The sequence below is a fragment of the Capra hircus genome, chromosome 22, assembly GCF_001704415.2.
Source record: "Capra hircus breed San Clemente chromosome 22, ASM170441v1, whole genome shotgun sequence".
NCBI lineage: Eukaryota > Metazoa > Chordata > Mammalia > Artiodactyla > Bovidae > Capra > Capra hircus.
In genome coordinates this window covers 56,519,452-56,536,413 of record NC_030829.1, presented here as the reverse complement: position 1 = coordinate 56,536,413, position 16,962 = coordinate 56,519,452, and the positions used below count along the sequence as shown (strand labels likewise).

General features: G+C 46.6%; 1 protein-coding gene across 1 annotated transcript in view; it reads left to right on the top strand.

The window, feature by feature from the left end:
• The window catches only part of MKRN2 (makorin ring finger protein 2), a 43,588-nt gene that overhangs the window by 25,084 nt on the left and 1,542 nt on the right, over nucleotides 1-16,962 (top strand). Inside the window, exon 6 of the mRNA XM_018066964.1 lies at nucleotides 597-707. Within this exon, the coding sequence (XP_017922453.1) occupies nucleotides 597-707 (111 nt within the window). The remainder of the gene's footprint in view (nucleotides 1-596; nucleotides 708-16,962) is intronic.

The following is a 16,962-nucleotide window of genomic DNA, read 5'->3' as shown; positions in this document are numbered from 1 at the left end:
TGGCTCAGCTGGTAAAGAGTCTGCCTGCAATCCGGGAGACCTGGGTTCAATCCCTGGGTTTGGACAATGCTCTGGAGAGGGAAAGGCTGCCCAGTCCAGTATTCTGGCCTCGAGAATTCCATGGACTGTATAGTCCACGGGGTCACAAAGAGTCAGACACGACTGAGCGACTTTCACTTTGACTTTTCACTTTCAGCAACGTAGGAGGATTCCAGTTTCTCCACATTCTTGCCAACACTTATTTTGAAATTGTCTTGATTTCTGATGTTAGCCATCCTAGCAAGTGTGAAGTGATACCTTAGTATGGTTTTAATTTGCATTTCCCTAATAACTAATGGTATTAAACATCGTGTGCTTGTTGGCCATTGTGGAGAAATGCCCACTCAAATCCTTTCCCCATTTTAAAATTAGGTTGTCTCTTTACTGTTGAACATGTTTTAACTGTAGATTAGGCTTAGAGGATTGTGTTTGTACCTTTTAGAATTCAGGGGTGAGAGGCACCGGGCTGGTCACACACTTGAGCACGAGGTGTAGTGGGGAGTGGGCATGGGGTGTGTGACTGAGTCTCTCCCTTCCTAACCCGCTGCTTGTTGCAGGTCTTGTCCAGAATGCCGCGTGATCTCAGAGTTTGTAATTCCAAGTGTGTACTGGGTAGAAGATCAGAACAAAAAGAATGAGCTGATTGAAGCTTTCAAGCAGGGAATGGGGTAAGTGCCGTGAGCTCGAGCGTGGTCTGGTGCCAGCCTGGCTCCTTCCGTCGCGCGGCAGGTGGGGCCTCGCCTGTGGGGGCCTGAGGCCACTCAGCGTCTGCTCTCTCTCGGGCGGCGGGCCGGGCTCTGGGGGCGTGGAGATGAGCGCGGCCAGGGTGAAGTGGGCTTGCCTTTTGGTTCCGAAGCTGAGCAGTATACCCCTGAAATCCTGCTTGAGATGCTGAGGTAGGCCTGTCCTACCTGATCGCTCATTCAGCAGATGGCTGGGAGGATCTGCATGACAGACTGTTGCTAGTTGCTGGGGATACGGCTTTAAACAAATGGCAGACATCCCAGCCGGCACACCGTCCACATTCCACTGAATCAAGTAAACCCATGAGATAAACAGGATATGAGACGGTGGGACTAAGGAGAGAAATAAGCCTGGGAATGGGGACAGGAAGTGAGGGGCTTGCAGTGTCCGTGGTGGAGCCCGGAGAGCCTCAGCAGAGGAAGCAGAGACCTGGGGAAGGGGAGGCAGCGGCCACCCGAGGGAGGGGCTGGTGCGAGCGCCTGGTGCTGGGACCAGCAGGGCGGAGCTGGGTGGGAAGGGAGGGCCGGCCGCTCGTGCGGGGCTCGGGGCACTGGGTGGGACCCCGCTTTCATTCTGGCCGAGGCGGGCAGCCGCCATGGGGTTTTGACCGGAGGACTGGCATGACCTGTGACTGAACCGCTGTGAATGTCCTGAAAGAGGAGACGGGGGAAGAGGGGAGACCAGTCAGCCTGTTAGCCGGGCGAGCCACGGCAGGCGGGGGCCGGGCCGGGAGGCGTGGAGGCTTCAGGACCGGTCTGGACTCTCCGTCTGCGGGAGGATCGGGGTGAATTTGCTGGGCCCTGAACGTGGTGAGGGCTGAGAAGCCGGATTTCACTCTCGCCCCAGAGGCGCTGCTCTCCGTTTGCTTGGCTGCGCGCCTGTCTTTTTGGCCAGTTTCCTCTCCATCAGTTTTCGTCAGATCTCTTGAGGATTTAGCACGGGGAAACGAGGAGGCAACACGGCACTGCTGGGTGGCCAGGCACTGACAGGCGTGAGAAGAGCTCCAGACGGTCGGTCCTGCCCGCGCCCGTGTGCTGTGTGTGGGCTGGTCTGGAGAGCTGGCTGTGCTTCCTGCGGCCTGGGTCGGAGGACGGAATCTGAACCGTGTCGCGGGGGCACAGTGGCTGTTAGCAGAACCCTGGGCTTTGTTTCCCGTGGCTGCTGGAGCATGACCCCGATGGGATGACTAGAAACAACGGACGCTGGCATCCCCATGGTTTGCAGGCTGGGAGCCCCAAACCAGGTGTGGGCAGGCATGGCTCCCTGGGGCTGTGGGCCCCTCCCGGCTTCGGGGAGCAGCACCCTCCACCTCCGCCTCTCTCCCTTCCGGCTCCTGTGAGGCTCTCCTGTGAGACCCTCCCATTAACCCAGGAAGAGCCCCTCTCGAGGTCTCTCGCTGCGTCAGCAGACGTGGTTTCTCCAGAGGAGGTTTCCGGTCCCCAGAACCACGAGCTCGGATGTGCCCACGATGCATCTCACTGTACGCGGTTTCTCAGCCTGTTTCGGATGCTGTAACAAAACAGCACAGACCAGGGGACTTAAAAACAACAGGCGTGTTTACTGTTGCAGTTCTGGAGGCTGGGGGTCCGAGATCAGCGTGCCGGCACGGTCAGGGTCCAGTGAGGGCCCACGCCCCCTCGCCGCGTCTTCACGTGCTGGGAGGGTGAAGGAGCTCGTGGGCCCCTGCAGCAGCGCTGCTCCCCTTCCTGAGGGCCCACCTCCTGACTCCATCACCTGTCTGCTGACCCTGTCCCGCTGGGCATGTGGGTTGCAGGGAACTCACACCCGCTCACACCATGACCCGCGATAGCTGAAACGCACACACAGCAAAGCCAGCAGAGCAGGCCTGCCTGGTGAAGCGCTGATCTCTGGTGGAGGGCACCGCTGCTGTTTACAACTGAGAGCTATGTTGAGGATTTCTTTTAGAATTCCATTTTAACTGACATCTTTTAGCTTCTCTTTTTTCTTAACTGTTTTTTTTTCCCCTTGGGATTCCAATGTATTCCTAATTTTTCAGGCAGTTAATACTCCTGCTGCCATACATGGAATGCAGTTACCTCCCTGTTAGCATCTTTGTGGCACAGATGTAATACATATGCATTAAATTTACACACATAAGGCTACGCAAGGTGGTGGTACAGTTTTAAAACTTGGCTGAGGTATACTCGGCAACCGCAGTTTGTTCGGTCACTGAACTGTCTCCAGCTCTTTGTGACACCATGTTCTACAGCGTGCCAGGCATGCTTCCGGCTGTCACCGTCTGAAGTGTGCTCAAGTTCACGTCCACTGAGGCGGTGATGCCATCCAACCACCTCATCCTCCGTCGTCCCCTTCTCCTGCCCTCAGTATTTCCCAGCATCAGGGTCTTTTCCAGTGGGTCAGTTCTTCACATCAGGTGGCCGGATCATTGGAGGTTCAGCTTCAGCCTCAGTCTTTCCCGTGAATGTGGAAACAGTGATCTCCTTTAGATTGACTAGTAGGATCTCTCTGCTGTCCCAGGGACCCTCCAGCACAGTTAGAAAGCATCAGCTCTTTGGCGCTCAGCCTTCTTTATGGTCCAACTCCCACATCCATCTGTGCCTACGGGAAAAATCACAGCTTTGAGTATACAGACCTTTGTTGACAAAGTGATGTCTCTGCCTTTTAATAGGCTGTCTAGGTTTGTTATAGTTTTTCTGTCAAGGAGCAAAGTGTCTTAATTTCTTGATTACAGTCACAATCTGGAGTGATTTTTGGAGAGAGGAAAGTAAAGTCTGTCACCATTTCCATTTTTTCCCCATCTGTTTGCCCTGAGGTAATGGGATGGGAAGCCATGATCTTATTTTTTTTTTTAGTTTTTTTTAGGGTTTTTTTTAGTTTTTTATTTTTTAAATTTTAAAATCTTTAATTCTTACATGCGTTCCCAAACATAAACCCCCCTCCCACCTCCCTCCCCATAACATCTCTCTGGGTCATCCCCATGCACCACCCCCAAGCATGCTGTATCCTGTGTCAGACATAGACTGGCGATTTAATTCTTACATGATAGTATATATGTTAGAATGCCATTCTCCCAAATCATCCCACCCTCTCTCTCTCCCTCTGAGTCCAAAAGTCCGTTATACACATCTGTGTCTTTTTTCCTGTCTTGCATACAGGGTCGTCATTGCCATCTTCCTAAATTCCATATATACGTGTTAGTATACTGTATTGGTGTTTTTCTTTCTGGCTTACTTCACTCTGTATAATCGGCTCCAGTTTCATCCATCTCATCAGAACTGATTCAAATGAATTCTTTTTAATGGCTGAGTAATACTCCATTGTGTATATGTACCACAGCTTTCTTATCCATTCATCTGCTGATGGACATCTAGGTTGTTTCCGTGTTCTGGCTATTATAAACAGTGCTGCGATGAACATTGGGGTACACGTGTCTCTTTCAATTCTGGTTTCCTTGGTGTGAATGCCCAGCAGTGGGATTGCTGGGTCATAAGGTAGTTCTATTTGCAATTTTTTAAGGAGTCTCCATACTGTTCTCCATAGTGGCTGTACTAGTTTGCATTCCCACCAACAGTGTAGGAGGGTTCCCTTTTCTCCACACCCTCTGCAGCATTTATTGCTTGCAGATTTTTGGATCGCAGACATTCTGACTGGTGTGAAGTGGTACCTCATTGTGGTTTTGATTTGCATTTCTCTAATAATGAGTGATGTTGAGCATCTTTTCATGTGTTTGTTAGCCATCCGTATGTCTTCTTTGGAGAAATGTCTATTTAGTTCTTTGGCCCATTTTTTGATTGGGTCGTTTATTTTTCTGGAATTGAGCTGCATAAGTTGCTTGTATATTTTTGAGATTAGTTGTTTGTCAGTTGCTTCATTTGCTATTATTTTCTCCCATTCAGAAGGCTGTCTTTTCACCTTGCTTATATTTTCCTTTGTTGTAGCAGAAGCTTTTAATTTTAATTAGATCCCATTTGTTTATTTTTGCTTTTATTTCCAGAATTCTGGGAGGTGAATCATAGAGGATCCTGCTGTGATTTATGTCTGAGAGTGTTTTGCCTATGTTCTCCTCTAGGAGTTTTATAGTTTCTGGTCTTACATTTAGATCTTTAATCCATTTTGAGTTAATTTTTGTGTGCGGTGTTAGAAAGTGATCTAGTTTCATTCTTTTACAAGTGGTTGACCAGTTTTCCCAGCACCACTTGTTAAAGAGATTGTCTTTACTCCATTGTATATTCTTGCCTCCTTTGTCAAAGATAAGCTCTCCATATGTGTGTGGATTTATCTCTGGGCTTTCTATTTTGTTCCATTGATCTATATGTCTGTCTTTGTGCCAGTACCATACTGTCTTGATGACTGTGGCTTTGTAGTAGAGCCTGAAGTCAGGCAAGTTGATTCCTCCAGTTCCATTCTTCTTTCTCAAGATTGCTTTGGCTGTTCGAGGTTTTTTGTATTTCCATACAAATCCTGAAATTATTTGTTCTAGTTCTGTGAAAAATGTGGCTGGTAGCTTGATAGGGATTGCATTGAATTTGTAAATTGCTTTGGGTAGTATACTCATTTTCACTATATTGATTATTCCGATCCATGAACATGGTATATTTCTCCATCTATTAGTGTCCTCTTTGATTTCTTTCATCAGTGTTTTATAGTTTTCTATATATAGGTCTTTACTTTCTTTAGGTAGATATATTCCTAAGTATTTTATTCTTTTCGTTGCAATGGTGAATGGAATTGTTTCCTTAATTTCTTTTTCTACTTTCTCATTATTCGTGTATAGGATGCAAGGGATTTCTGTGTGTTGATTTTATATCCTGCAACTTTACTATATTCATTGATGAGCTCTAGTAATTTTCTGGTGGAGTCTTTAGGGTTTTCCATGTAGAGGATCATGTCATCTGCAAACAGTGAGAGTTTTACTTCTTCTTTTCCAATTTGGATTCCTTTTCTTTCTTTTTCTGCTCTGATTGCTGTGGCTAAAACTTCCAGAACTATGTTGAATAGTAGTGGTGAAAGTGGACACCCTTGTCTTGTTCCTGACTTTAGGGGAAATGCTTTCAATTTTTCACCATTGAGGATAATGTTTGCTGTGGGTTTGTCATAGATAGCTTTTATTATGTTGAGGTATGTTCCTTCTATTCCTGCTTTCTGGAGAGTTTTTATCATAAATGGATGTTGAATTTTATCAAAGGCCTTCTCTGCATCTATTGAGATAATCATATGGTTTTTATTTTTCAATTTGTTAATGTGGTGAATTACATTGATTGATTTGTGGATATTGAAGAATCCTTGCATCCCTGGGATAAAGCCCACTTGGTCCATGGTGTATGATCTTTTTAATGTGTTGTTGGATTCTGATTGCTAGAATTTTGTTGAGGATTTTTGCATCTATGTTCATCAGTGATATTGGCCTGTAGTTTTCTTTTTTTGTGACATCTTTGTCAGGTTTTGGTATTAGGGTGATGGTAGCCTCATAGAATGAGTTTGGAAGTTTACCTTCCTCTGCAATTTTCTGGAAGAGTTTGAGGAGGATAGGTGTTAGCTCTTCTCGAAATTTTTGGTAGAATTCAGCTGTGAAGCCGTTTGGACCTGGGCTTTTGTTTGCTGGAAGATTTCTGATTACAGTTTCAATTTCCGTGCTTGTGATGGGTCTGTTAAGATTTTCTATTTCTTCCTGGTTCAGTTTTGGAAAATTGTACTTTTCTAAGAATTTGTCCATTTCTTCCACATTGTCCATTTTATTGGCATACAACTGCTGATAGTAGTCTCTTATGATCCTTTGTATTTCTGTGTTGTCTGTTGTGATCTCTCCATTTTCATTCCTAATTTTTTTTTTTTTAAGATTTAACATGTTTTATTTATTATTATTTTTTTTTTAAATTTTAAAATCTTTAATTCTTACATGCGTTCCCAAACATGAACCCACCTCCCTCCCCATAACATCTCTCTGGGTCATCCCCATGCACCAGCTCCAAGCATGCTGTATCCTGCGTCAGACATAGACTGGCGATTCAATTCTTACATGATAGTATACATGTTACAATGCCATTCTCCCAAATCATCCCACCCTCTCCCTCTCCCTCTGAGTCCAAAAGTCCATTATACACATCTGTGTCTCTTTCCCTGTCTTGCATACAGGGTCGTCATTGCCATCTTCCTAAATTCCATATATACGTGTTAGTATACTGTATTGGTGTTTTTCTTTCTGGCTTACTTCACTCTGTATAATCGGCTCCAGTTTCATCCATCTCATCAGAACTGATTCAAATGAATTCTTTTTAACGGCTGAGTAATACTCCATTGTGTATATGTACCACAGCTTTCTTATCCATTCATCTGCTGATGGACATCTAGGTTGTTTCCATGTCCTAGCTATTATACACAGTGCTGCGATGAACATTGGGGTACATGTGTCTCTTTCAATTCTGGTTTCCTCGGTGTGTATGCCCAGCAGTAGGATTGCTGGGTCATAAGGTAGTTCTATTTGCAATTTTTTAAGGAATCTCCACACTGTTCTCCATAGTGGCTGTACTAGTTTGCATTCCCACCAACAGTGTAGGAGGGTTCCCTTTTCTCCACACCCTCTCCAGCATTTATTGCTTGCAGATGTTTGGATCGCAGCCATTCTGACTGGTGTGAAGTGGTACCTCATTGTGGTTTTGATTTGCATTTCTCTAATAATGAGTGATGTTGAGCATCTTTTCATGTGTTTGTTAGCCATCCGTATGTCTTCTTTGGAGAAATGTCTATTTAGTTCTTTGGCCCATTTTTTGATTGGGTCATCTATTTTTCTGGAATTGAGCTGCAGAAGTTGTTTGTATATTTTTGAGATTAGTTGTTTGTCAGTTGCTTCATTTGCTATTATGATTAATCTATTATGATTATCTCAATAGATGCAGAGAAGGCCTTTGACAAAATTCAACATCCATTTATGATAAAAACTCTCCAGAAAGCAGGAATAGAAGGAACATACCTCAACATAATAAAAGCTATCTATGACAAACCCACAGCAAACATTATCCTCAATGGTGAAAAATTGAAAGCATTTCCGCTAAAGTCAGGAACAAGACAAGGGTGTCCACTTTCACCGCTACTATTCAACATAGTTCTGGAAGTTTTGGCCACAGCAATTAGAGCACAAAAATAAATAAAAGGAATCCAAATTGGAAAAGAAGAAGTAAAACTCTCACTGTTTGCAGATGACATGATCCTCTACATGGAAAACCCTAAAGACTCCACCAGAAAATTACTAGAGCTCATCAATGAATATAGTAAAGTTGCAGGATATAAAATCAACACACAGAAATCCCTTGCATTCCTATACACGAATAATGAGAAAGTAGAAAAAGAAATTAAGGAAACAATTCCATTCACCATTGCAACGAAAAGAATAAAATACTTAGGAATATATCTACCTAAAGAAAGTAAAGACCTATATATAGAAAACTGTAAAACACTGATGAAAGAAATCAAAGAGGACACTAATAGATGGAGAAATATACCATGTTCATGGATCGGAATAATCAATATAGTGAAAATGAGTATACTACCCAAAGCAATTTACAAATTCAATGCAATCCCTATCAAGCTACCAGCAACATTTTTCACAGAACTAGAACAAATAATTTCAAGATTTGTATGGAAATACAAAAAACCTCGAATAGCCAAAGCAATCTTGAGAAAGAAGAATGGAACTGGAGGAATCAACTTGCCTGACTTCAGGCTCTACTACAAAGCCACAGTCATCAAGACAGTATGGTACTGGCACAAAGACAGACATATAGATCAATGGAACAAAATAGAAAGCCCAGAGATAAATCCACACACATATGGAGAGCTTATCTTTGACAAAGGAGGCAAGAATATACAATGGAGTAAAGACAATCTCTTTAACAAGTGGTGCTGGGAAAACTGGTCAACCACTTGTAAAAGAATGAAACTAGATCACTTTCTAACACCGCACACAAAAATTAACTCAAAAAGGATTAAAGATCTAAATGTAAGACCAGAAACTATAAAACTCCTAGAGGAGAACATAGGCAAAACACTCTCAGACATAAATCACAGCAGGATCCTCTATGATCCACCTCCCAGAATTCTGGAAATAAAAGCAAAAATAAACAAATGGGATCTAATGAAAATTAAAAGCTTCTGCACAACAAAGGAAAATATAAGCAAGGTGAAAAGACAGCCTTCTGAATGGGAGAAAATAATAGCAAATGAAGCAACTTCATTCCTAATTTTATTCATTTGATTTTTCTCTCTTTGCTTCTTGATGAGTCTGGCTAATGGTTTGTCAATTTTATTTATCCTTTCAAAGAACCAGCTTTTGGCTTTGTTGATTTTTGCTATGGTCTCTTTTGTTTCTTTTGCATTTATTTCTGCCCTAATTTTTAAGATTTCTTTCCTTCTATTAACTCTGGGGTTCTCCAATTCTTCCTTTTCATGATCTTATTTTTTTGATGTTGAGCTTTAAGCTGGTTTTTCACTCTCCTGTTTCACTTTCATCAAGAGACTCTTTAGTTCCTCTTCACTTTCTGCCATTAGGGTGGTATCATTTGCATAATATCAAATTATTGATATTTCTGCAGACAACCTGGGTTCCAGCTTATGATATATCCAGCCTGGCATTTTTCACGATGTACTCTGCGTGTAAGTTAAATAAGCAGGGTGGCAATATACAGCCTTGACGTTCTCCTTTCCCAATTTGGAACCAGTCTATTGTTCAATGTCCAGTTCTAGCTGTTCCTTTTTGACCTGCATACAGATTTCTCAAGAGGCAGGTCAGGTGATCTGGTATTCCCATCTCTTTAAGAATTTTCCATAGTTTGTAGTGATCTCCACAGTAAAAAAAAACTTTAGGGTAGTCAGTGAAGCAGAAGTAGATGGTTTTCTGGAATTCTTTTTCTTCCATGATCCAACATGTTGGCAATTTGGTCTCTGGTTCCTCTGCCTTTTCTAAATCCAGCTTGAACATCTGGAAGTTCATGGTTCACGTATTGCTGAAGCCTTGCTTGGAGAATTTTGAGCATTACTAGCATGTGAGATGAGTGCAATTGTGCGGTAGTTTGAGCATTCTTTGGCATTGCCTTTCTTTGGGATTGGAATGAAAACTGACCTTTTCCAGTCCTGTGGCCACTGCTGAGTTTTCCAAATGTGCTGGCATATTGAGTGCAGCACTTTCACAGCATCATCTTTAGGGTTTGAAATAGCTCAACTGGAATTCCATCACCTCCACTAGCTTTGTTCATAGTGATGCTTCCTAAGGCCCACTTGACTTCACATTCCAGGACGTCTGGCTCGAGGTGAGTTACCCCACCATCGTGGTTATCTGGGTCATTAAGACCTTTTTTGTACAGTTTTTCTGTATATTCTTACCCCTTCTTAATATCTTCTGCTTCTGTTAGGTCCTTACCATCTGTCCTTTATTGAGCCCATCTTTGCATGAAATGTTCCCTCGGTGTCTCTAATTTTCTTGAACAAATCTCTATAGTCTTTCCCATTCTGTTGTTTTCCTCTATTTCTTTGCACTGATCACTGAGGAAGCCTTTTCTTATCTCTCCTTGCTATTCTTTGGAACTCTGCATTCAGATGGGTATATCTTTCGTTTTCTCCTTTGTCTTTAGCTTCTCCTCTTTTCTCAGCTATTTGTAAGTCCTCAGACAACCATTTTACCTTTTCGCATTTCTTTTTCTTGGGGATGGTCTTGATCACTGCCTCCTGTACAGTGTCACAAACCTCCGTCCATAGTCCTCAGGCACTCTGTCTATCAGGTCTGATCCCTTGAATCTGTTTGTCGCTTCCACTGTATAATTGTAAGGGATTTGATTTAGGTCATACCTGAATGGTCTAGTGGTTTTCCCTACTTTCTCCAATTTCAGTCTGAATTTAGCAATAAGGAGTTCATGATCTGAGCCACAGCCGCCCCGGTCCTGCTTCCGCTGACTGTAGAGAGCGCGAGCAGTCCGGTTTTGGCGCTGCCCGTGCTGGTGTCCGTGTGCAGCGTCTGCTGGCTCCACGGCAGCTTCCGGGGCGCGCTGCGGTGCTCTCAGTCAGTCACTGTGTTTTACATTAAATACGTGCTCATCCTACAGGTGAGAGTCCGTAACCTTTCACCCGCTGTCCCTGTCTTTTAGCGCTGTGTTCCTGGCCACCATGTTTCCACTCCATTTCCGTTTGTCTGACTTCCGCCCTGAGAGCCGCACGTGTGCGACGTCCTGCAGCGTTGGTCTTCCCTGTCTTCACTTAGCACGACGCCCTCCAGGACGGTCCAGGCCGTCACAGATGGCAGGGGCTCCTTGTCTCCTGGAACGTGTGTTTTGGGGTTTGCCTGGTGGGTCGGGGGGGTTCCCAGGTGGCACTATTAGTAAAAATCACACCTGCCAACATAGGAGATACGAGAGATGCAGGTTCGATCCCTGGGTGGGGAAGATGGCATGGCAACCCACTCCAGTATTCTTGCCTGGCAGGAGTCCTACAATCGAAGACTCTGACATGGCTGAGGCAACTGAGCATGCGTGCACAAAGTGCTGAGTGGTAAAAAACCCGCCTGACAGTGTAGCAGATGCCAGTTCAGTCCAGGGATCTGGAATATATGTTGGAGAAGGAAATGGAAACCCCCTCAAATCTGCTTGCATACAAAATTCCATGCACAGAGAAGGCAGGTGGGCCACGACGCAAGCAGTCACAAAGACAGAAGACAAAACGCAGGAATTGGCTCGAAGACAGGTGGCATTTACATCCCCAGATCTGTGTAAAGGGCCTGAATGCACCATATTTTAAGTTGCTGGTGGACATTTACACAGGATGGCAGCGTTCCTGCATTTTCTGTTCTGGTTGCTAGGGCACTGAGAAGCTAGAGGAGGTCCGGGTGCTGGGTGCTGGGGGAGAGTGGGGTGTGCCAGAGGACTTGCGTCTCCTCCCCGCCTCCGCCTTAGCCTCATGTCCCAGCAGGCAGATCTCAACCACTGGAGAACAGCTGGGCTGAGGGTGCTGTCCCGGCAGGGGCTGCTCGTGGAGAGTGGGAGGTCCGGCACCAGGATGCTGGCAGACGCGGTGCCTTTTGGAGCCCGCGCCGACCTTGGTTCCGCCTGCCTTGCTGTCGGCGGGCCCTCCTGGCTGTGCAGGATGTGGTCCCGCCTTATAGAGTCAGACCGTGCAGGGCCCAGTGGCGCCGTGTGCAGTCTCATCCTGACCGGCTCCTGCCCAGCACAGGGACCCAAGACTGCTCAGACTTCAGGGATGGGTCACAGCCCGGGGCCAGAGACCTCGGGAATGCCGCTGGCCTTGCGTCTTCGGTGTGTGTCTTCCTATGGCATACGGTTCCTCTTTTGTGCTGTTTCTCCTGGGTGTCCAGCCACTTGACTCACTTATACACACACACGTTTTTGTTTCACTTTGTGGCCTAGTCTATGAGAGTGGGGTCTGGACTCTGCACTGAGCACCAGGCCTCTTGGGACTGCCGCTCTGCACGTGTGCTGAGGTCAGACCCTCCCCCTCTCACCGCCAGCACCTTGCCCTGGGCAGCTGTCAGGCTGTGTCGTGGGCCTGGCGGTCGGTTTTTGTTTCTGATGTGGGTTCAGTTGTCTCGTGTTGTAGATTCCACCTGCAACTAATAGCATATATATTTTCCGGAACGTCTACGTCTGTCTTCACTCTGTATGCCAAGTCCACGGCTATCCAGGCTGTTGGAAGAGGCATCATTTCATTCTCTCTCTTCTGTAAAGCGGCCCGTCTTCTGAACCCTCGCGTTTGTCGCTGGGCGCCTTGTGCCGTGTCTGTTGCTGGTGACGGAGCACTCCGCTTGCGGCCCGCGTTTGTCACTGCCGGTTCACCTGGTGTGTGTGTATCGAGTGCTCTTAGAAAACTCTGGCCCCTTGTCAGTGGGGCCTTTTACAAACACACCTCCCAGAGACAGCCCCGGGGGAGTCTGTTTGCTCTCTGCCTTCTGTGCTACGTGCTGTTTGTAGAGATTTGAGGATGGCCACTGTCAGTGATGAGATGACTTAGCCCTGTCTAATAATCAGCCAGGCGGCATCCTCTCCATGTGCTTGAAAAGGGGTGGGGGGCCTGTTCTTTGTTAGGTGAATGCCTTGAATTTGCTTCTTGAGAGGCAGTTCTGTTTTGAACTGTTCTTGATGAGCTACCCCAGACATGGCTGTGTGGCAGGTGTCACTCTCGGCCCCCCTGGCCTTGTGACCTAGAAGGGCCCGTGAGCCGGGATGTCGAGGTGCTGTGAAAGGAGGCGCCCACGAGGCGGCAGCACGCCTGCATTTCCTCCCTGGTGCCGGTGCCACGGCGGCCAGAGCCCCAGAGCCCCAGAGAAAGGCGTGCTGCTGGGGGGGGCCTGGGCCGGAGGAAGGCGCGAGCGCTGGTGCCTCGTTCCTGCTTCCCCCTCACCGTTCACAGACTGGGGTGTGTGCACTGTGGGCATCTGTGTGTGCTAGTGTATCTGTGTATATCACCTAGTGCACGCTAACCTGTCGTGGCAGGGAGGCGTCACTCTGGAAAGAGGGAGGAAATCCACCAGGACCCCTGCCGACCGGAGGACTCTTCAGAGCCCCTTACAGTCCACAGGGTGCTCTGAGCTTTGGGTTCCCTCAGCGTGCTTGAGCTGTAGGCATGGCCCTCCTGGGTCTGTGGGCTGATCCCATCCTGAGTGACCAAGGGTGTTGAAGAATTAGTAAAAGGTGACTCAGGACTGTCTGTGTTCTGTTTTGCTGTAGGTCCCTAGGACATTTTTTTCCAGTACCTAATGGGAGTCCTGTGTGGGAAAGTTAATGTCCTTCAGGTGTTTCTTGAGACATCTGTATTGAAACACATCAGTTGGTTACAGTCAAGCTCCCAGTTTCGTGCTAATCACTGGACTACCTGTACATCAGCAGTCTGTGAGACTTGCTGCTTTGACGTGTCATGGTATTTTATACAGTGTTTTCTTCTCCATTTTTCTTTCCCAATATGTTAAATATTGGTCTTCCCTTGTACCTCAGTTGGTATACAATCTGCCTGCAATGCAGGAGACCCAGGTTCGATCCCTGGGTCAGGAAGATCCCCTGGAGAAGGAAATGGCAACCCACTCCAGTATTCTTGCCTGGAGAATCCCTGGACAGAGCCTGGCGGGCCACAGTCCATGGGGTTGCAAGAGTCAGACGCAACTTAGCAACTAAACCAACCAACCAGCACATACTTTAGGATCTTACTGCTGCTGCTAAGTCACTTCAGTCATGTCCGACTCTGTGCGAGCCCATAGACGGCAGCCCACCAGGCTCCCCTGTCCCTGGGATTCTCCAGGCAAGAACACTGGAGTGGGTTGCCATTTCCTTCTCCAATGCGTGAAAAGTGAAAGTGAAGTCACTCAGTCGTGTCTGACTCTTCACGACCCCATGGACTGCAGCCCACCAGGCTGCTCTGTCCATAGGATTTTCCAGGCAAGAGTGGGGTGCCATTGCCTTCTCCGTTAGGATCTTACTAGCATTCTTTTAATCAACTAATTAAGCAGAGTTGCCCAGTCTTACCTAAGAGGTCTTTAACATAAAGTGTAAGACAAAACAGTAAAGTAGTATCTGGTTATCTTACATTAAAAATACTTAATTGCTAATGCAAAGCAAAAGAATATGGAGAATGAGTACTTCACTTTCTCCAGCAGAAGAAGGGGGCCATCGTGTTCACATGTCTAGAACGTGTGAAGGAATGTATGGAAATGGAACACTTTGATAGTCTGGATGATGTAAACCTGCATTATCCCAGAGTGGTTAACTTCCATTGTAAAGGTAAGAACACAGATCTATCTGCTGGACACTTAAGGACGTAGCAGACAGTGCTCTAAGGGCGTTTCGATGTGGGATATTACTTACTTAAGCAAGTGAGGTACTTTTCTGCTTGCAAATAAGCCTCCTGAAGTTCAGAGGACACTGGCAGTATCAAGAGGTAGGCAGACTTATAATACAAGCTAGGCTTTTGGGTAATTTACAGACTTACCAGATGATACTCAGCTAATCATTCAAACCAGTGGAAGGCCAAGGCGCAAGTAACTCTAACAGGTAGTCTGGGATTTTTCACCTGGCTCTCAGCACTGTAGCGTATGTTTTGTTTGCATTAGGATCAGTTTTAGAATGTTACTCAGCACACACTACACAGCTTCCAGTGTCTGACCTCAGGAGAATAACTGCAGATCGGTGCGCTCTTATTAAGTCAACAAGAACTCGCACCATTATCTGTTAGATCTTATCCTCAGAGACCGTATAATTCAGCTTAGGGAAATCTATAAAACAGAAAATAATCTGACCATCATCTTCCAATTAAGGGCTAAATATTGTGAGAGACCAGAAATGCTAGAGGGTTTTATTGTCACATGTAAGTATTACTGTTAGGAACTGACAGAATAAATTTTGACCATCGTTTCATCACGTATTTTTTCTGCAGCTGATAAACATTTTTATATTGCCCAGTCAGTTTCTTTTTCTCCCCTCCCCGCCACCGCCCACCACCCCCCCCACACACACACACACAATCTTTTTCTCTCTCTGTTCATCTTGAACACCTTTCAGAAGCAGCTGCTTTGAAACCCTTGTCATCTTGAAGGTAGCCTCCGGTGTGACTGGGGCACCTTTTACTGATTCTTCTTGTGTGTCATCTTGTATTTTTAGCAACCAGAATGGTGGGGAATGACAGAGAGCCAGCGACAGACCTTTCCTCACCTCGAATAGTGGATTTCCACCAACTCTGTCTTGACGTTCTTCAGGCCACAAAGACATGGCTTTTCCACTGGAGTTTTAGCTCCCTTGCCAATGTATTTGACTGGGGCCTGCTCTAGGTTGAGCACTATTATTTCTTAAAAAGGTAACTCAACCTCTTACCATTCCATTCTTCCAGGTGTCTATAATCCCTTGAAAAATGCTCCTTTTGTTCATTCTTCATAAACTAGAAATACAGATATGATTAAAAGACCTGAAGGCACTAGTTTATCTGCAGAAATGGTACTAAGATCAAAACTAGCTCCTTTAAGTTACTGAAGGCTTGAGAGCTTATCGTTTTACCTCCTGTGGTGGTCCTGTGTGTCCACCAGAGGGCAGGAGCAGCAAGGCTGCTCTGCTGCAAGAAAGCTCTGCTGCAGCCACCTGAAAACATCCCAGTACGGCCGTTGGGTTTCATGGCCTCGCTTTCTGTGGATGAGTGTTTCTGTGCATTGCACAGAGTTTACTGAGTTGTGGGCCCAGCCCCTGCAAGCTAAATGCCAGTGTGGGAGAGCTGGTAAGAAATTGCACGGAAGTTACGCAAGGAGTTATGTAGTCCTCATGGCACCTGGCAGTGTCAGGAGAGCAGGATGGGGCGGGGACCTTGAGTCTGGACGCGTGAGCAGCCTGTGTGTTGGGCTTGTGGGGGGAGGTGGAATGACGGGGGTGCAGATTTTGTTTGGGGAGCAGTCCCTCGGGTTAAAAGAAACGTGGGAACATGTGGCATTTACAGCAACAGAGACACAAGTCCCGAAGGGCCTCAGCCTGGCCGGGGTCTTCAGGAAGAGGACGACAGGGGACTCTGGTCACAGTCCTGTCCGAACTGAGAGGAGGGTCGTCTGGGGAGGTGCTCTGTAGACTTGGTGACCAGATAAGGCTGGGGAAAAATCATTTTAGGGTGGGGACTAGAGTCTAGAACCTCTAGAACCTGACACATTTTAAAAAGCCAGTGTCCCAGAGACCGTGATTAAGAACCCCCGGCTTGGGCGGTTCTTTGAGGACCTGCTCAGAAGCTCGGGAACGGGGGGCCACGGCCCCTGTGTGTGGGTCAGTCCTGTGGGAGGCCGGCTGTGGGGAGCTGGGCTCCGGCCAGCCTCACTCTCTGCGTCTTGTCATCTGGGGTCGGGCTTCATCTCTTCACCTTCTCCAGACACCTTCCGGCTTCTTGGGCATCTCTTCAGCTTGGGATAACTTTGGACCACAGATTTCATTTCAGTAAGGAATGTGGATTGTCTGTCTGGTTTTGAGTTTCAGGAGCAGGGATTTTTAACAGAGATCTGTAGCTAGAAGCTGAAGATGGGGAAAGTTTAACTTTCCGACTGTGTTTTGTAGGCGCGCAGGGGTCTGTGGCCCAGAGTGAAGAAGCCCTGCTCTGGAGGGTGGGACCAAGGGAAATCAGAATGAGACCCGTAACACAGCTGCCGAGGTCCAGGCTCCCGTGTTCACCTTGACATGACTGCTGGCCGGGAGG